This window comes from Hordeum vulgare, chromosome 1H, assembly GCF_904849725.1.
Source record: "Hordeum vulgare subsp. vulgare chromosome 1H, MorexV3_pseudomolecules_assembly, whole genome shotgun sequence".
Taxonomy (NCBI): domain Eukaryota; kingdom Viridiplantae; phylum Streptophyta; class Magnoliopsida; order Poales; family Poaceae; genus Hordeum; species Hordeum vulgare.
Window position 1 is genome coordinate 418,917,980 of NC_058518.1, and position 20,848 is coordinate 418,938,827.

Below are 20,848 nucleotides of genomic sequence, written 5' to 3' on the forward strand. Positions count from 1 at the left end.
GAGCAAACAGAGTGCGTCAACCAGTGGATGGAGATCTACCCGCGCTGCTTCATTCACGCGTGCCCACACAAGTGGCATCAGTACCTGGCCCTCGCGAAATTCTGGTACAACTCTAGCTATCACTATGCTTAGATACTTCTCCTTTTGCAGCTCTCTATGGCATGAACCCCGCCACTAGGATTGAAGCTGCTTCCACCTGTAAACTTCCTCCGTTCAAGGAATAGCTCGAAGGACGCAAGCACATGCAGCAAGTTCTCTCCAAACAGCTTCACCGAGCATGTAGCATCATGAAATACCAAGCAGACAAGAAGCGCACGCTCCGCACCTTCACCGTGGGTGACAAGGTCTTCATCAAGCTACGGCCATAAGCTGGCCCGCCGCACCAACCACAAGCTCGCCTTCCGCGTTCAAGATCACCCGCGTCGTCAACCCCGTCGCGTACGAGCTGGAGCTTCCGGCAGGCGCCAAGGTCCACACCGTCTTCCATGTGTCCCAGCTGCGTCGTGCCCTATCTCCAAGCACTCCGATCGAGCCCGAGCTACCGGCGCCCTCCGACGAGCCTCTACGTCCAGTTGAGGTCCTCGACACACGCTGGCGCACGACACCCGAAGGACGGCGCGAGCAGATGCTCGTGCGCTGGTCCGACCCATCCGTCCTCGACGCTACCTGGGAAGATGCCAAGCTCCTTCGCGATTGTCATCCTATGCTGCTGGCTTGAGGACAAGCCACCTCTCAAGGAGGAGGGGATGTCAGCACGCCTGCTGAGAAGGCAGCTGCACCCGCGGCAGACCATGCATTCGACACCAGGCACGCCTCCAACAGGCCACCCCGGATCGCACAGCCAAACTGGAGGTACCTTGGGTCCGAGTGGGCCACCTAGGCCCAACGCGATCCATCCGCCGCTACTTGTACCCCCGACCGAGCGCATCGTGCCTGGCATCCAGTTGGGTCAGGACGAACCGGCGGCTGTCTTCCTCTCCCCCACTCTCTTCCTCCTCCGCCAGATCCGCATCCGCGCGGCTGTCCCCGCGAGATCGAGCTTGTATGCTAAGTGAACTATAGATCGATTTGGTAACTAGCATCATACGGCTCAATTCCTCTCCCAGACAGGACTTCTTAATTGTTTTTGCGGTAGCTCAACTGGATATAAATGTCTGTGATTGCTGGTGATTAGTTTGGATGCAAATAAATCAACCCTTTCTTGCCTTAGTTCCTCGATGACTTGCTGCTTGCAAAAAATGCGAAGCTCCCTTCCAAAACTAGCATGCTACAGCAAAATTTCGAGTAATTTTGCATGGAGAGAACAGGGCACATCACCAAAAAAAAAAAAAAAAAGGATTTGAACTAATGAGAAAAGAAACTATATGTGATTATTGACATGTGACAAGTAATATATCAGCTGTGGTCAATACAATATTACATTGGATTACTAATTCAGGCCTCGTTCGTTCGACAGGGATTTAGACGGGGTTTGGCAGGGATTGAGGTGGATATAATTCCCTACAAGTCATATTCCACCCTAATCCCCTTCAATCCTCTTGAGAAGAGGTGGAACCGAACAAGGTCTCAGTGGGAATAAATACCCGCTCATTAGAACCTCGGTTTTATAAGGAATGGCATCCTGTCGGCGAACGGAGGATCTGAGTATTTCCCAGTCAGAATCTGCGATGTAACGTGGAAATTTGCAGCTTCCGTATAATGAATTCCATCCCAATTGACATACTCAGTGCTGTCACTGCATCCTTTCGCGGTTACAAGATTACCGTTCACAGATTTCGTCTGCCCACACGGCACTCTGCCATCATAGTTCAAGGGTGGCCCTCCGTACCCACAGCATGCTTGGGTGGGACTTTCAAATCCTGTAAGAGATTGAAAGTGCAAATTAAAAAAATATAACTTCAATAAACGTCAAGAATAGTACTGCGCTGATATTCTGATGATGAGGTAACATGAAAACTGATAATTCAGCATATGTAAAAAAAAACTAGCACAAGAAAGCTGAAAACTAGAAGACAGCATGAGCGAAGACCCAAAATCCAAAGCGTCCTTGTTTCCTCTCTTTTAGTCCAAATGATAATCATATTTGAAGCATGATTAATAATCTTGAAACATCTTCCTAGACCCTATTGATATGATATACTGACAAGTGCAAATGATTTTTTTATGCTTGGTTTTCTTGGTAACAAGAGAATTTGGTAAACTCTAGTTTGCATACCATATCGAGAGTAATTGCCAATCAGGGCGTATTTGATGGAGTAGATGTCGATGTAAGTGATATTAGCTCCAGCAAACTGGCTTCTCAACTTTGTGCAAAGTGCATGCAGCTGTAAGTTGAAAATCTTCGCAGCACGATTGTGCTTTGCTACACAATGAAGTTCATCCAGTTGTGTTGGGTCTTTGCCAAAAAGAGCTATGTTTTGAGGTAAGCAGCCAAGAGGACCTGTGTTGTGAATCCAGAACTTCCTGGCACCCTGATCGTATAGTGTCTGAAATAACAAGGAACACATAATAGAATAAGGTTGTATTATAAATGGAGAAAAATATCCTAAGTGTGAGGCACTTATTTGAAGAAGTATATAACTACAAGAGTACATGATACAGAATCTGAAACCTACAATTTTTACCTCTATTAAGAATGTGATTACCAAAGTGCAATGAGGGACAACTGACAAGTCCATGGAATGAAAAAAATGGAACCATGAAGCACTATGTATTTACAAACCTTGAGCCCAGTCTCAAATTCCAACAAAATAGTCGGAATGGATGCAATGACTTGGTCCTCTGTACTTGAGTAGAATTGACCAGCAAGGTCATTCTGACCTATATCAAACATGTAGAGTCCCTTCGAAAAGTAATCCAACTGAGGAATATACCGACGGTACCTATCTCCTGTGAAAATATGGTAAGAGTTCCATAGTATAAATTGGTGAAATCAAAAGCATTGGGTGGTTATCTGTTGTATCAAGGAGCTTATCATTGTTTACTCGTCAGTTAATATATACTCTTACAAGTTTGTAACACAAGTGATGCTCGTCAGACTCTTCAAAGAGGACAATCCTAGACCTATTACAACATCAAGCTTTAGATTTTCTGATTGCACTCAGTACAATAATTTCAAATGTATTATGAATGTAATCCTATGCTGTATTGTCTAATACATTCTAGTGAAATGCAAAAAATAGGTGCTCTTTCACAAATATGGTATTCAATCAACAATGTCTACTTATTCAGTTTGATGGTTCCAATTGCTCTGCTGAGATCATTCATGAGTTCAGTTTTTTTTTTTTTTTGCAAGAAGCCTTTACAACAGCTGGCAAGTCACATCCTACTTTAGTCAAGGGTTCTACTAAAGAATAGATGCTTATATGATACTGCAGAAGACATGTCTTTGATTTCATTCCACAAATATCCAAATGCGCAACATACAAGACAACCTGTTAATTACTAGTCATACCTTGAGAGAGCAGCCTAGTGACTTTTTCCTTGAACGCAAAGAACTGCTTAATCTGAAGACCAAATGAAAATGGGCTGACAGATGTTGCAGTTGCTGGAGTAATCGAACAGCCAGCTTGAGCAAAGTTAACACCCGCCCGAAAGTTAGGTGCGCCAACAGAATCCAAGTATGCATTGAGGAATGGCATATCCATCGCATCCACTACAAGGAGAAGTTCAAGAAACAAATATCAGATAACAGACCATTGCAATTTATTCTTTGACAAACAGTAAGAGGAATAGCTTGTTAGCCATATCCAGATAATCAATGTTCAGTGGGATCAGCATTTCAAACAAAATATAACTCAATAGCCCCCTAAAAAGCAGCTCCTGATATGAGCAACCCAACTGAATCAGCTTATCTGACATACAGCTGTGCATAAATTTTATTTGTGCCTATGAAACTGCTACTGCAAAACTGTTTTTCATTCGAATTATTGCCATCAAACCATGGATCTCATGCTTATAAGCTAGTGATCATCGACCGACAGCTTAGGTTTTGGGGAAAATGTTGTTTTCCACAAGGAGCACTGTGCTAACCGTTTGTTTGCTTCATGGCTACTCCATATACTATTATTGTAAAGAGAAGTTTCGCCTCCAAACAACCACCATCACTTGGCCTCGTAATGATTTAGTCTATAAAAGCCAGGTGCGAAGCCTTGAAAAACTAGTTAAATTAGAGCACGTGATAGGTCTCACTCACTACAGCCGGGAAGGTAGGCAACCGGTACCCGGACCGCGACAAACTTAATTCTATACACTGGATGAACAGAATTCCGTCAAGAAGCAGAGCTTGATTTCCCCCACAGATCCACAAAATCTCACCAAAATGTTGCAACAATCGGGGGTGCCAATTTGCCAAACCGCACGAACTGGGGCCCTCACGTCCAGCACAATTCCACTAGCATAGTGTTAGAACAGTGAATGCAACTACCGAGGACCAGCTGCAGAGTGGTGCGTCGATCTCCACTCCTAACCACCGCCATGGCTGTGTGTTTGACCTGTCCGGCAAAGGACAATCCTAACCAATTCGGCCTTTTGCTCCAACCACCGGCTGGACCCGGTGGAGAAGAGATGCGCACGCTGCCATGAAGGAAATCGTCGACTGTAGGCAGTCTCCTAGTAGTAAGTATCATCCGTACACCGATTCGTTTCGTGCTGCTGCTGCAACATCCAGAGGGCGCACGCAAAAGAATCACGCACCGACGAGCCGTTTTGACGGTCTACGACTAGGACGCGACGATTCCTTTGGTCGACGCCGATGCTGGTCGGTGGTGGTGAGATGCCGATGCAGATGGCAACGAAGCGTGGGTGTGGAGACGAGACGGGTCGGGATTCGGGAATGGATGGAGGCCGGGAGGGGGGGCGCTCACTGAGGAAGTCGAGGATGAGGCGGCCGTCGGAGAAGCGGCCGGAGGGGGCGCCGAAGAAGGTGGAGCCGTAGGGCGGGGGCATGGGCTCGAAGCCCGCGGCGATGCGGCCGCCCGTGTCGGAGTTGGAGTCGCCGAAGTTGAAGGCCGCCGGGTAGTCGAAGTCGGGCGACGCGGCCGCCGTACGGCCGCCGCCGAGGCAGAGGACGGCGGCGAGGAGGAGGAGCGCCACGGAGGCACGCATGGTCTCTGCGGCGGCGGCAGCGGTGGTTGGAGGCTGGAGCTGAGCTTTAGGCTGCTGCGCTTGACCAGCTCCCCACGCCACTCCGTTGCGCTAGCTTGTGGTTGTATCCTTGTGATTCGTGTTTACTCCAGCCATGGGAGGGAGGGGGGGATGGGTGAGGAGTGGAAGGAAGGGAGATGGAGGGAGGTCGCCGGCGCTTGAAGCTTTGCAGTTTAGGGGGTGGAGGCAGATTTGATTTCTGTTCAGGGTGACGAAGGGGAGATCATTAAATGATCAAGTGGCAAATGTGTGCTCCAGTCCAGTGATGTGATGACCTTTTTCTGGGTTGCCTTTGCAGTTTAGCCCTTGTGGTGCTGGATTATTCTGGGACAACTTCCAGGAGGGGGGCAGGTGAAAACTATGAAGGTTTCATGGGTTATGCAAAGAATTTTAAAGAGAGGGAAATGTCATTGGTGTGGAACCGCGCGCGGTTTGGTGGTGTGTTAACATCACCTGATCGCCTAGCCCGGAGCAAACGAGCCTAAAATTTGCTCGCCAGAAAAGCTGTGGAGCGGTGGCACGAGGGGGGCAACGGTAAGTGGTGGTGTGGTGGCGTGGCGTGCTGCGCGGGCGATTTGCTTTTTTCTCACTAATTTGTCGTGCTTTTATGCTAACGTCGTCTAGCGCGCCTCCCGTCCCGCACATGGCGGCATCAGACATTCTTCATTGCTTGCTGCCACGCGCGCTTCATTATCGAATCAATGCGTTGCTGCGATGGATCGATCGGAGGTTTGGAACTCACTACTCAGCATGCTATTCTAACACCCACAAAAAATTGCTTATGGATGTCAAGCCTAACCAGGCCCTGTTTGAAACCATAATAAATTATAATAATCTGGATTGTGAAGATAGATTATAATCTGATTTATAAAAATAATATAGATGAACATGTTTGGAGGCCAGATTATATAACTGTAATCCAGGTTATATATCGCATAATGACCTGTCTGTTTTTTGTTTTTTTAAAAAAAAGAGGAGGATGGCGGTGGTAAGAATGCAATTATCTCTAACTTTACAAAGATAATGGATCATTAGCAATCCATAATCTGATTTTAACTGGTGTAGAGTAAATTATGAGTTTTTAATAATCTATTCATCTAGTTTTTATAATCTACATCATAATCTGTTCTATTTGAAGACAGAATAGATTATAAAAACTGAATTATATAATCTGGGTGGTTCCAAACAGGGCCTAAGCTACTATGATTCATGATGGACTTGGAGCATAAACACCATTCGAAGCATTAAACATGGTACTTCCTGGCTCGCTTTCAACCTCCTCAAGACTTGAAGAGCCATCTATCCGCTTTCACTCGATCAATGTCTATCCTGCCAATCTCCTGGATCACCCATCACCTGCCGGTTGTTCCGCCGGGAATCCAGAGCTCCCATACAGCTACAGTGTCAGGCCTCTCTTTGAGAATAGTGCCACTAGTCCAGCTCAATAAGTTCGGCACAACAGGCAGTTTGATAGTTTCAGGCAGCTTTGACAAGATGCTGCAAGTGGCTCCTGAGTTCAGCCTCTGTTTATTCAACAATACTATAAGAGTACTTAGTACGTACAATACAAAACAGAATGTAAAGCACGGTATCTAAACACCGAGTACTCCTCTACAACGCCGACTTGACACCTCCGCTTCAGCTTTGACATGTCACACAAACTGTTCACACTAGAATGTCCAGCAAACAATAAACCTCTATAACCTGACCTGACCTGACCTCGCCTGAACATATTGGTCAGGTCAAATGAGGATTACAGATGAGCAGAACTTCCACCATTGCTCTATAAAAAGACTATCTGATTTCTTCACGGCTGGCTAACCAGGTTTTGCTCCTTGTGCCAACCGACAACATCATCGTAGGGCAAATCTCCTCCGAATATGTCTAGGGCGCTCCCAACAGTAACATCAACTCGACTCTTGCCTGCTTTCTTGATCCTCTCCAGGTCGTCCATCGTTGACACACCCCCAGCGTATGTTGTCGGGATCTACAGAGCCGAACATAAAGTAGAGGTGCATGTTGAGTACAAGTAAACATATAGCGACCCGAAAATATAAACTTGATATCTTCTGTAGAGTATGATCAATTGAATCCCATTTATAATTGCATTCAAGTTCAATAAAATCAAAAGTAGAAAAATGGTTGAGCCACTAGCTAGTATAGAGTGTTTGACTCGACTTCCTCGTGCCCTTTCAAGAGACTGATTTGCTAAATTTTCTATATATAGTAACTAGAAGAGGCACTCACAATGTTAAAACAAAGAACGATAAGGTAAAGAAAGAGACAAAAAACTCGAATTTAAACTAACGCATCAAGTATAGAGATGTACATACAGGTGAATGACTTCCCAATAGTTCCACGAGTTCCTCATCAATTCCTAACCTGCAATTCATGAAACAGCTTAAATTAAACTACAGAAGCGTCATCAAAGAAAAAATTACACTGACATAACAGGACATCAACAAGAATGTATTTCAGCTCATATTTTGTTTTTGTGAGATTAGATACTTTGAATGAACAATAAGTGCAGCACTGACAAGTCAGCAGTAACTCGTACACTTAAATAAACTTAAAAGAAAAGAGGGACTGTAACTAAACACATACAGAACAAGAAATCCCTGACACTTACAGCAATCATCATAAAACTCATACATTTATGGGAAGTTAAAAATGTGAAGGCAATTTAATCCCATCAAGGGTGATTACACCTACATATCAAGAAAAGACGGATTAAATAAGTACAAAAACGAACATGGTTCACCTTTTGCCCTCCACATCAACTCCATGAACCAAAAACTCATCTGCATATTCAGCAAGACGTTCTAATGTTGGCCCATCCACAAAGACATCGCTGAACTTCTGCCATCTGTCAGTCACAATGGCATATCTGCCATCCTAACCATAAAGATTTTGGTAAGATAAACCGAAAAATACGAAGAGCTATTAGTAGATAACAGTGGCCATCAGAGAAATGATCGTCTTGCATTCTGGAGCCTACTATTTATGCAATGGAATAGCTCAACATGTGTACACTATAATTTTTTCACTCAGGTAAGGGCGTAAGGCAATGCACTATGTCTGGATGACGAGGGACAATAAACCATGCTGAACATTTCATATAAGTCGCCGATGAAATTGAAAAGGTGGGCCACAATAAGAAAAATACTGCAAATTGGCACTATTTTTTAGTGAATTAACATACTTCAAAGTATGGATACAAGATGAATTCCTTACCTTCTTTCGACAACTAAGGTCCAAAATAAGCCTTCGTTTCCCAACAAGCTCAACAAGTTGCGTCAGCCTTTCAATGTTCATTTTACCATCACTAAACACATACTGCATAAAAGGCTCAAACATATAAGTTGCAAATATTCAACTGATGAGTCGTCTACAAAAACTAATTAGCAAACCAAACAGATGAGAAGTTTTACCAGGCCCTGCGCAGCAGGTGGTAACCAGCTTATTCCAGTTTTTTTTAAATACACTAATTTTAAACTTCAAAGAATGTGTTATAACTTACAACTACTACTACCCCTTGAGGCTCTTAGGGAGTCTTTGCCATCAAGGAAAACAGGCAACTATGAAGGTAGAGAAATGCGACAATAGCAACATTCACAAGGTGGATAAGATTATTGGTAACAGTTGGGGATAGGTGATTATCAATGAAATTTATAGGTAACCTTGCTCTGGCATCATTTTAGATTTTGAGAAACAACAATATCATATTGAAGAAAATAAGTTTTAACATCTTGTACAAACAAGGGATGGATAAGTGGAAACATGATGAGGGTCACGCCCTAATCTTATTCCATAAGCTAATAGACATATATACATTAAACAAACAAAGGTCCAGCGGTTTCATGAGATGACAAAAAAGAGATAATGGCATTATTTACACACAATCAGAGCATGAACACGTACAGAAGTTACAATCACGTGACTTGCCCCTTCATTAAGGTATGACATTGCATTCTCCAAATTTATTCCACCTCCAACTTGCAAACCACCTAGTATTATGATAGCCCATGTTTATGCCAATATGTCAAATTGATGGTATCTCAATGCTTGCAGTAGAAACAAAAAATATTCCAGGAGCACCACTAGCAGATGTACAAAGCTCTCCCAAGGTAAAAGTTGAAGCAATAGCCTTAACGATAATTCTAAACAACAACCATATGGAGCCCTTGCAGTAAGGCCAAAATTTTGGTATGTAATCTCAAAGAAGGTTTTGACCAGATAAGAAGTTCAACTGTAGTTAATAACTTATCAACAATAAATCTATGCTGTTGGCGAATACTATACGAGCCCAACATGAACAAAAGCGCTTCACTGCTTGAGATGTGTGTGACATATTATGAAGTTGCACATCATGCTTACTTTCGACGAAAACACTCAGGCTCAAATGCCACATCATAAAGGTTTTGTAATAAAACATTTTGCTACCCTTTATACAGCATACAGAACCATAAAAACGCCGAGATTCCACAAAAAGTGACAAAATGCAAACAAAAAATGTGGTTTATTTCAGAGACATCACAGAAGACAGTGAGCAGCAAACTAATACGAACAGTCATACAGAAAGCAAACCAAATGAATAATACTAGTTCTAGTAATAAGTAATAACTAGATAACATATTCTCACCAGGATATGCATGTAGTGCTTCCAGGGCAGCAGAACGGCTTGCGGGATCTCCGCCAAGCATTATAACATGTCCACCAATAAGTCCATCTTCTTTGTAAATATTCGCAAATTCTGCTGGAGACTTGTCTGATTCAAAGTTCGTCACCAGTGCCGTGCCATCATCCGATGCATCCCGGAGGGTAGACCCAACTATCTGTTTAACTTTCCCCTAGGAGTTTGCATAAACAATCTATCAGACAAACGCTGATGTTAACGCCAGAGGCGCCTAAACTTGGTGATTGCAGGTGGTGGTCTAGCTCCAGCAGTAAAGATAAATGCATCACCGAACGGGGTTTCCAAATTTTACACTATTAGTAGTGTCGCTTTGTGAATTGCACCACAGCAAAACGATTATCATCGACTGAAGAATCTGGGCATCGATTTGCAATCATCATATAGCAAAGTACAGGGCACCTGATGACCCACTGATGGGTATAAGAAGGAAGCAAAGGGTTCCATTCCTACTGACTGACCTTGTGAATGTCGATACATGGCCTGAAGCTGACGGCGCACGCGACGGCACGCCCTCCTGCCAAAACGCACGGCAAATCTCATGTTCCCGACCAGACACCGCAGCATTGCATCTGAAGCAAGCAACAGAGATATTCGAAGGGGGGAAAACATACTTGACGCGGCCGATTGCGCCGGCCGTGCGGGGACCCGCGAGCTCGCCCAGCCGTGCTGCGGCGCCGCGCACGGCGGGTGGGGAAGCTTCGCCGCGCACCTCGACGCCATCGGGAGGTTTGACGACGGGGCGACGGCGGGGTAGGGTTTTCGGTCAAGTTCCAACGGCGAGAGAGAGGAGAGGAGAAAGGTTCAGAGACACCAAGCCAAAGGAGCACTAGGGGAGTGTCTTACGCTGACGCTGCCGCATTGGACGGCTGAGATGCGGTTGGGGTCAGATCCGATGGCCCAGGCCCAGGCCCAGAGCGTCGCGTCTCAGGGCTAGGCTATTACTTACTCCCCCGCGGCTCACGGGGCGGGGCATCCATCGATTAGCCAGCGTTCCCGACTCGGCGAAAGGACTCTCTCGCCGCCGCATCCGCCGCCGCCGGCCGACGAGGAGGAGGAGGAGGAGATGTTCTTCCACATCGTGCTGGAGAGGAACATGCAGCTGCACCCGCGGCACTTCGGCCCGCACCTCCGCGACAAGCTCGTCGCCAAGCTCATGAAGGACGTCGAGGGCACCTGCAGGTAGGGTTCCGTCGCGCCCGCCTCCGCCCTCCCGCCCGGCCGCACGTCCCCAGCGGTACGCTGAACCCTAGCGCTGGCTTTCTCGCAGCGGGCGGCACGGGTTCGTCGTGGCGATCACGGGGGTGGAGGACATCGGCAAGGGGCTCATCCGGGAGGGCACGGGCTTCGTCACCTTCCCCGTCAAGTACCAGTGCGTCGTCTTCCGCCCCTTCAAGGGCGAGATCCTCGAGGCCGTCGTCACCATGGTCAACAAGGTGGATTTCACCCGCCTTCTTCACAGCTGTGTCCATGTGCTCAGTGCCTAGTGCCTGGTTTACTGACTTTGATTGTTTATCTTGTTGGTTCTGCAGATGGGGTTCTTCGCAGAGGCTGGTCCCGTGCAGATCTTTGTGTCAAACCATGTGAGTAGCTTGCTTTTAATTGGAGCTTCCTTGTCAAATTGGCAGAATAAATCGATAAACTTCGGTACTGTATTTGTGGTCAATAGTTCAGTACAAGCTCTTACATCTGATTTGATTGTGTTGCCGACTCGAATTGTGTCAGTTAAAAATTAAGTGTGCTTGTGTGTTGTTCTTTTTTTCTGTGCAGTTGATTCCTGATGATATGGAGTTCCAGTCTGGTGATGTGCCAAACTACACAACTTCCGATGGATCGGTATGCTTCTTTCTGCATAAGTGGTTCTTACTATTTTTCTCATCTTCGGTAACTACTAGCTGAGTGCCCTGCTTGTTACTACGGACCAATACAGTTTAGGCTTTAAGTCATGTACTAATATGACTTCAGCAATACAACTCAGGCTTTAAACACGGTAAAATGTTTACTTAAATTAATCTCTTTGACCTTCATATTTTTGTAAATATATCGAATTTACACTGTTTCCTTTCTCCCTTGCTAAAAGGAAGGAACATTTGTTTAGAGTTGCATAAGAGGTTGTTTGGCTCGTTGAGAAATTAAAGTAACCTCACAATTAATAACTATGGTATCTTAATTTACTAAAAATAGAGGAATTTTTGTTTAGTTTGTTAAGAGTTGCACAAAAGGTTACTCGGTTTGTTTGAGAGAATGAAGAAAAGGAACAAACTGCACAAGAAAAAATATGGGATAAGAAGGTTTACAAGTAGGAGGTGAGCAACGTACCACTGGCTGCCTCCAACCACCATCACCAACTCCCTTTTATGTTATGGTAAATAAATGTGAAGATAAATAAAGACTATTGGGTACTGGTAGGTCATGAAGTATCCACTTGTTGGTTTACTCGTATTGTGGCATCTTGGAAATGAAATTGTGTGTGCTTGTATTTTTGTCCACATATAATGGTCGGATCCTTGTGCTATATGAAATTATGAATGCTTGCTGCAAACATGAATATGTCTAGATAAATACTCTCTCCAAGAAGAATATGAATGGGTATCATTATGAAATATAAAATGGATTGTTCTGTTGAAAATGATTTGCTTTAGTATTTTCTTTGTGTTAAGTGGGAGTTGCTTGTTTGTCTGATTCAGGTGAAAATTCAAAAAGAAAGTGAGGTTCGTCTGAAGATTATAGGCACTCGTGTTGACGCAACAGAAATTGTAAGTTGGTTACCCTTCATTTTGTGGAAGTTTCTGAATTGGAAGTATTCAAGTCATTTAGAATTTTTGAGGCAGGGCCCTTGAGTAACTACCATGTGTTACTGATATTCGACTTGATGGTCTACTTCCATATGAAGTACCATTAAGATCATTCCATGCAATTCTTTGTAGTCTCTAATTACCAACCATGAAGAGGCATATGTAGTTTTGTTGGCAAATAGCAACCTTGATGTAACTTGATTAATCAGCCCAAGAAATTTCAGCATGAGTATGGATTCAGATAAATAGGATGCAAATATGATTGCTCCTTTGTGGTGTAAAATTTGATGTTCTTTCCTCTGGCATATGTTGTAACTACACGAGGCAAATAAACTGATACTCTATGAGAAGATGTTTTGCAAAAAATGTTGAATATTTACTGGATTTATGTCTTCCTGGACCAAAATCAGATACCAAAAATAAGACAATTTTATTATGAAACAACAATTCCATATATGTATCCTCCTCTCACCTTTTAATCTTGGATGCCCATTATCTTATAGTTTGATCATTTTTTTGGTATCAGTTTTGCATCGGCACAATAAAAGACGACTTTCTGGGTGTTATCAGTGATCCTGGTGGAGCGCTGTAAATACTGCGCCCTCATCATGCTCTCCAACTTCTACATCATGATAAGCTTGTAACGTTGAATTCCAGAAGTCCCCAAGGAAGGTTGTAATTTGGTTTTCCTACTGTGTCCTGATGTAAAATGTGCTGTCATGCTTATCTAATGGAGTTCTGGGTCATACTACTGTTCAAAAAAAGTAACTGGGACCTGTAATATCATAACTAGGATCTCTTTTAACTCTAGTGGTTGATTTGTTTGGATTCAAGCAGTTGTTTGAACTTCCAGACCAGATTGTGCAATTATATGTTCACTCACACTTGACAATGGTAATTGATGGCAGTTGTTTCACAAATCATAACTAAAATAAATGGAAGTACAAGGCAATGTTCTTGAATGCGATGAAAGTATCTTCTCATATAAATTTGATACACTGATATTTGAGGTTGTTACATCACTAATAAACAGGCTAATAAACACCATTCTCTTTCACTAGTCAGCTGTGCCCTTCCATGATCACAAGCAGGTTGTGCCCCTAAAATGGTTAGTGGTCATTTGACCTAGCACCTGCGCAGAAAACAACTGAAATCAGCTGATGCAGCATGTAACCTACTTCAACGGGGGGAGTAGCATTGATGCCCTCCTTTGGATATAGAGCAAATATAGCTCACCTGCTTAGAAACCAACGTCAGTGTAGACGGATTTTGGATGTTATTCTTTTGTCCACGTGAATCATGCTGTACAAAGAAATTACAAACTTGTTCTTGGCCACTGTCCATGCTACTGCTTTGTTTCTACTTGTCGAATGTGCTGCTCCCATGATGCCCCAAAATTGATTGTGGAAATCACAGTTTTGAATAACATGCGGGGTATGGTAGTCACATGAAAATCTAGAACAGCTCCTGAAACCATCAGGAAAATGTTAGTAAGTTTGCATAAACACCACGATTATGAAATATGGGAATAGCTCTTGAATACCTGATACCATCAAACCAATCTTTCTGAAAAGGAAGCCAGGCCCATTACAGCAAGTAAACAAAGCAACGACAATGCATCCACGATGCCAAATGAAGACTCCGCAAGGAAGTAGATCTTGTGCTTGCTAGGATCGCCGCGGTATCCTCGAGCAACCATTGCCTGCACAAATCAGAAAGAATCAGAGGTAATCAAGCACTCCCTCTTTAGTGATCTAAAAGTCTTATATTTGTTTACAGAGGGAGTATATGTCATGTTACATATGGGTTCAACATAAGTAGATTCCATACAAATATGATGATTTAGACTAAGTTATGCGCCTGAAAATGCAGTATATTAACCATGATGTGATCAAATTCCACCTTTCTTATGAGGTACAATATCAATGAGACTGTGTTATTCATTAAGGATGCATCTGTGTTCAATGTTCCTTTCAGTTTGTTTCTTTAAGCAGTTATTGCTCAATCAAATTCTGCCAAAAAGCAATCTAAATACCAAACGGCTTGTGATGGTCATGTTTCGCTTGTGTGATTCCTAATCCAGTTTGGGCCAAATGCATAACCAGCGAAGTCCATGTCTGGTTCAGTTTTCCTCTCGGATGCACAGGCAATAAAAAACAGCGTAGTGATTGGAATTACTGTATCAGCAATAGTTATTAAGTGTGCATAGATGTGATTACTACATAATGGGCTAAAAGTTCATCAGGGTGGGATTATCCCTCAGGGGGAGGTTGCACAACAACGATTTGCGGCAGTACTAGGTGAAGGAAGGCACCGCTTGTGGGAGGACTTGACCTGGAATAACCAATCAAGGAAGATGACAGCCAACCTAGCTATCCCGTGTAACTTTCCAACTAATAAAGATAACCTTCCAAACTACATAAGACCATAGCCCAATGAAAGAATAGTTGATAGATAAGTAATATTCAGCCGGCTCTATGAAAGTAGCAACATTCCGGGCTTACGGCTAATGTTGCTCCTCTTTGGCATGCCGTTTTCATGGGCCTTAACAGGTTGCACATGACACCATATGGTAACAACATGCACATGGAATTTCAGTTCAAATTCTAATTCGTTTGAAACCGTGGCGTTCAATTTAAAAGACCAGGTGAATTTGATTACACAATAATGCTAGTGCATATTGCAGAACTACTCAAGATATATCCTCGTATTAATGCTAATTCCTACATATACTTAGTAAATATGCATGACGAAAAACTGGTAGATGGTTTCGTAGAAAATTCTGGTTAGTTCATAAAACTATGTACGAACACAGTGAATAGCACGCAACCATTTTCACCAATTTAGCTTTTTTGAGAATAGTGAAAGGTCATGTTACATTCATTGTGACTTGTCAGCCGAGGTGAAAATTTGAAAATGAACTGACCTTTGATATTTGCTCCGCGTGATCAAATATATTTTTGAAAATTCGCTGGACATAGTTGAAAAAAACTGCAAATGATGTAAGAACGGAAAGTTTAATTCAAGTCTTCCCACATACTCCCTCCGTCCCATAATTCTTGTCGTTGTTTTAGTTCAAATTTGAACTAAAACAATGACAAGAATTATGGGACGGAGGGAGCAATATGTAAAGCTATTGATTCAACCCTGGCAGCCAGGTTAGAGATGCAGAAAGTACTTACTCTCTATAGTTTCCATAGTAGCCAGCTTTTTCCAATCAATCCGACGTGTTACGATTGCCAGTGCAGAATTGCGAACCTAGTACAATATTTGGGCATTGTTATACTTCAAAGTTCGGTCTCAAATAGCAATGTATATGTATAATTAAAAGAATGTACCCTATACTTGCCTCATCAAATACTAGATTAATGAATCTCAAAGATAATAGCAGTGTAAGTATTATCTCGGGTACTGGTGCACCAATAAGCTTCAGTGGAATCATAAACCACCACAAAGCAGAAGCAAGCTGCTCAGGAGTGGTTGTGGTTAAGCAGAGACTTGCACTTTGGAATATCTGCACCCAAACAAAAAGTAACAAAATGAACAACTAAATATTTCACTACTGGCATCTCAAAGAACTGAAAAAAGTGCATTTTCCACTCAGGATGTGTTTGTCTGATGCATGCCACCAGCTAGAGGATGCGCAGAAGGCATTAGAAAACACAAGATAATGAAGATTTTGGTTAAGAGAAAACCTTTGGCAAATACTTTTCGATGAAGGACATACCGCAAAGGAGAGGCATGCCGATGTACTTGCTACTGATAGGCCTTTCCTGGTAAACTGCAGTGGTCCTAGTTTCATGATTGTGTAAGAATATCCACTCAAGGAACTAGGAATATTTGGCACACCTAGAACAGATGGGGGAGGAGTTCTTGTCTGGACTAGCGAAGGCGCGCCATCGGAACCAAATCCCAGCATTATGAATATGATGCCTGAAAGAAGAGTGACCCTTCCAAGTTGATCCTACAGAGTAAATAAAGTTTGATTTACGGGTAGCAAGTGCATTTCAAGAAGAATATATTTAATATACAAGACAATAAATGCTATGAGTAACATGGGTAAATTAGGGATAAAGAGGATAACTACCTAAGAAAACATGGATCGCCGAAATCAGCTAACCTAAAGCCCTATATCAGCACCAAAAACTCAATGTAATTTAACTACACTTTATTATGTTGAGAGTATTGGTTTGAATTTCTCATGTGCATATGAGGGCCCCAGCCAGCCAGCAACAGGAGCAAGTCAGAGCATATGACAGCAGCATTAATTAGGATATTAGGATGAATGACGTTTCATCTTTCCTTTTAAGTGGATCTTATCTTTTACGTTCTAGCAACTGTATATAAGCGAGGAGCCATGCTATCACTGAACAATGAAATCTCGCACCTAATGTGTTATCCCAAGTCTATGGTCTCATATTTCTCCTAAGAACCACTCTCTCCACAGCGCCTGACAAGTTGGTTTGGAAGTGGAATGAGGACGGCACATACACCACCAAATCGGCCTACCTTGCATCCTTCCATGGATCGACAGCCTGCAGCGACTGGAAGCTCACCTTGGAAGAGCTGGGTGCCGCCGAAAGTGAAATTCAGTCACTGGCTCGCCAGTTTAGATCGCTGTTGGACGGGGGATCGGCTTGCTCGACATGGGCTGCAGCACCACTCTGTCTGCCCCTTATGTGACCAGGCACCGGAGGGCGGAGGCAATGCACCATCTGCTCGCCTGCCCCTTCTCATGTCAGGTCTGGCACGAGATTCTATCATGGATGCGTATGACCGACAGCCCGCCGGACAATGACTGATCCCTGCTCGATTGGTGGCATGCCGCTAGGCACGGTACACCATAGCCAATAGGCAAGAGGCTGACCTCCGCGGCGCTCCTCACATCCTGGATGATTTGGAAGCACAGAAACGATTGCATCTTCGACAGCGCGCGCCCGTCCGCTCATTCCATTGTTGGCAGCATAAAGGATGAGGCCCGACTTTGGGCCAGGGCAGGGGCCAATGGACTTGGAGTAGTTCACTTCTCCCAACAACCTGGGACGTGCACTAGTGGCTGCTTGACGATTGTAAACAAAAAACCCTAGGAGGACTGTAACTTTAAACCCCCTCTTTTCAATGAAATGAAACGCAAAGGTCCTTTTCATTTTCTCGAAAAAAGAATCTAATACCCATGACCCCTCCCCTTCAGCCATGACAGTGGACCCTCCTTAGTAAGGTGCTTACCAAGATCTAGTAATGTACATCACACATCACAGTATTGGTTTAGCTTTAGAACAATACTAGGATTGTGCCTGCATGTTGTTGTGGCAATTCTATTCTACTCTATTTGTATATTGAAGTTTTCCATTTGAATGTGTTCATCATGTTACATATATAGTTTATGAACTGCCATTAAGAAGGTAATTATAGATGTGTAGTGACTATGGTCTATTCTTTTTATGTGTAATGACTATGGTCTATTGAATGTCCTTTTATCTGTATTTTTTATTCCTGGGTCAAGAATCGCCGAGGACATGAATGTGAAGATGTGGCACTCTCTTGTGCTTCACTTTACCAAAGTTTACGCAAATAATTGAATATATGGTGTCTTTTGACTGCGATAACAAATTAACAAGACTCAGAAATAACAAGCTATACATTTTGTGTTTGTTTACCTTTCACCGCATTACTTATATCCATTTTAGCACTTCCAACTGTTTTATGTTCAGAACATTGTACAATGTAGCTTCTAGTCAAGCAGGAAAGTGAAGAAATAAAATCATTACATATGACCATCTATAGTTCAATATTGTTCTAAAGTGCGTAGTAATAACAAATACAATATTCCAGAGAAGGCCTTGTACTGGAATAGCAATTTCGCGTGAGGATATAATATTTCAGAGCAACTTAACTTGTTTGCCCTTTGGGCTTTAGGTGAGAGTTCTTGACCAGAAACTTCCCATATGCGAGTGCAATGGAGATTCTAGTTTTTTCAGCACGGTCGGTTTACCCGTGGTTTTTACTGATTCCACTGAATACCAAAACCAGGGAATCTGTATTACTGTGGATAACTTGTCAAACCAAGTAAACCGGCTTGGTTTGGTAGAAAACTGCACAGGCCTAGGTTTCAGTCTAGACTAGGAATCTTTGCGTATTCTGTAGTTCTGTACATTTGGCCCCTAAACAACAACCGAAGCCCTCTGTATTTTCACAAATCATAAGCTTCAACTAGCATGGGTAATTATGGATGCCCCACATACAAATATCATATGGGAAATTCCAAGTAACTGGGGTCAATTAAAAGTTCAAAACCACAATTGGCTATGCACGCACAGTTCTTACTTCTTAATTGATATGATGCACGTGCATATCAATTTAAAATTGAACACGATACCTTCCAAACATGATTCGGCAGAACCCACATGGAAAGAAGAGCAAGGCATGCTACCAAACCAAACCGCATATAGATATTTGACCTGGCTGGTAGGACAACAAGGGCCAAAAGCCACACCTGCAAACATAAGTATGTATGTCGTTAAAAGCAGCAGGAGAGCAACAGGTACAAGAACATTCAGTGGATCTTCAAACTAAAATTGAAGTACTAAAGTGCTTACTCATGTTCCAAAGACGATAACACCATCTAACATTACCAAGTGATAACGCCATTTAAAATTACGAAGATGATAGCAACATCTAACAGAAGTAGACCCAACCAACCAACCAACAACCAACAACCAAGCCTTTCAGTCCCAAACAAGTTGGGGTAGGCTAGAGTTGAAACCCATAAGATCTCGAAGCCAGGTCATGGCTCTGGAACATGGATAGCTAACTTCCACGCACCCCTGTCCATGGCTAAGTCTTTGTCGATATTCCGAACCTTCGGGTTTCTCTTAACGGACTCCTCCCATGTCAAGTTTGGTCTACCACGACCCCTCTTAACATTCTCAGCACGCTTTATCCGTCCGCTATGCACCGGCGCTTCCGGTGGCCTCCGTTGAATATGTCCAAACCATCTGAGACGATGTTGGACCAGCTTCTCTTCAATCGGTGCTACCCCAAGTCTCTCTCGTATATCGTCATTCCGTACCCGATCCTTCCTTGTGTGGCCACATATCCATCTCAACATGCGCATCTATGCTACACCTAACAGAAGTAGACCCGCAGCACAAAAATAAACAAGTGTGCTGTCTGAGATGACATATTCTCTTCCCCTCTAAGATGCATAAAACAACTGGTCAACCAGGTACGACATCACATAGCTAGTCCATCTGATTTTAGTGATTCCGTTTGACTTACTTATGTCAACTGGTTACAATACATTAGGCCTACAGAAGGATACAGCAAGTTTAAGCATCTCTTCATGAAAAATCTTGGTTAACCCCAGAATAGGAGAATGGTAAAGCAAGGTATGCATGGCCGTCAAGCTGTTCTCTGATCCCCTCGGTTCAGTAAACCATCCTTTCTGTCTACTAGCCTTGATTACCATGGGCTGTTCAGCATCACCAAGAACCATAGAACCACAAGTCCACAATTGCTCATCCAACAACCTGTTAGCGATGTCACACAGAGAAATAAGAGTGATGCATCATATTTTTCATGCACTAGTTCATAACCCAGTGGAGACATTTTCACAAGGACCTAGTGCGAACCCTCTCTAGTCTGTACCGGAAATGCTACTTGACGCTTTACCAGCTTGACGTTTATCCGAAATGCGAGGCAGGCTAGTTACCAGCTTGACGCGTGGATCGACGGAGTGGAGGAAGGTGCGTGGGGAGTCGACGAACTGGCAGATGGGCGTGGCCGCAGCGCCGGAGATGAGCCTGAGGACCTTCTCCGGGCCCACCCCGCCCACCGCGGCGCGTGGGATCCACGCGGCCCACCTGGCCGCGGCCTCCGCCGCGCCACTCGTATCCCCTGAGGACGAAGACGGAGAAGGGGCCGCGGGCGTGGCGGGGCTGGAAGCGGAGCACACGAGCAAGGCGAAGCGGGCGCTTCTACTCCTCGCCCTTGCCTTCGCCGAGAGGTGGAGCCGGTTGGGACTGGCGGTGATTTTTGCCGCGGGGAGCGCGAGGGGGTGGAATGGGCGGAGGTGGACAGCGGCCATCGGCGGCTCGCTCCGCCGGAGGGGGAGGGGGAGGGGAGAGGGCGAGGCGGAGGAGGTTTTGCTTGGCAGATGTGAGCTGAGGAGCAGGATTGCAGCTGGCCGGCGCAAACCGTCCGATCTGCGTAACTG

The 20,848-nt window shown here is 44.0% G+C and overlaps 4 protein-coding genes across 4 annotated transcripts; 1 reads left to right on the plus strand and 3 right to left on the minus strand.

Moving 5' to 3' along the window:
* Window positions 1-1,345: 1,345 nt before the first annotated feature.
* On the minus strand, window positions 1,346-5,371 carry LOC123441776 (GDSL esterase/lipase At1g54790). The gene is made up of 5 exons (XM_045118017.1): window positions 4,866-5,371; window positions 3,455-3,655; window positions 2,723-2,889; window positions 2,216-2,486; window positions 1,346-1,859 (listed from the first exon to the last, which is right to left on the minus strand). The coding sequence occupies exons 1-5, from the start codon at window positions 5,104-5,106 to the stop codon at window positions 1,591-1,593; spliced, it is 1,149 nt and encodes a 382-aa protein (XP_044973952.1). The 5' UTR covers window positions 5,107-5,371; the 3' UTR covers window positions 1,346-1,590.
* A 1,269-nt stretch (window positions 5,372-6,640) lies between these two features.
* Window positions 6,641-10,649, minus strand: LOC123441798 (1-(5-phosphoribosyl)-5-[(5-phosphoribosylamino)methylideneamino] imidazole-4-carboxamide isomerase, chloroplastic-like). Its single transcript, XM_045118027.1, has 8 exons — window positions 10,453-10,649; window positions 10,300-10,355; window positions 9,788-9,995; window positions 9,067-9,152; window positions 8,380-8,481; window positions 7,907-8,040; window positions 7,479-7,527; window positions 6,641-7,132 (listed from the first exon to the last, which is right to left on the minus strand). Exons 1-8 carry the CDS (start codon window positions 10,559-10,561, stop codon window positions 6,953-6,955), a joined length of 924 nt encoding a protein of 307 aa, XP_044973962.1. The 5' UTR covers window positions 10,562-10,649; the 3' UTR covers window positions 6,641-6,952.
* Window positions 10,650-10,804: 155 nt separating this feature from the next.
* LOC123441807 (DNA-directed RNA polymerase II subunit RPB7) lies at window positions 10,805-13,531 on the plus strand. Its single transcript, XM_045118033.1, has 6 exons — window positions 10,805-11,020; window positions 11,109-11,274; window positions 11,371-11,421; window positions 11,609-11,674; window positions 12,526-12,594; window positions 13,160-13,531. The coding sequence occupies exons 1-6, from the start codon at window positions 10,905-10,907 to the stop codon at window positions 13,223-13,225; spliced, it is 534 nt and encodes a 177-aa protein (XP_044973968.1). The 5' UTR covers window positions 10,805-10,904; the 3' UTR covers window positions 13,226-13,531.
* LOC123441787 (protein ABCI12, chloroplastic) lies at window positions 13,532-20,848 on the minus strand. The gene is made up of 9 exons (XM_045118021.1): window positions 20,345-20,848; window positions 19,010-19,126; window positions 16,361-16,597; window positions 15,983-16,147; window positions 15,816-15,891; window positions 15,560-15,624; window positions 14,177-14,335; window positions 13,870-14,100; window positions 13,532-13,765 (listed from the first exon to the last, which is right to left on the minus strand). Exons 1-7 carry the CDS (start codon window positions 20,717-20,719, stop codon window positions 14,186-14,188), a joined length of 1,185 nt encoding a protein of 394 aa, XP_044973956.1. The 5' UTR covers window positions 20,720-20,848; the 3' UTR covers window positions 13,532-13,765; window positions 13,870-14,100; window positions 14,177-14,185.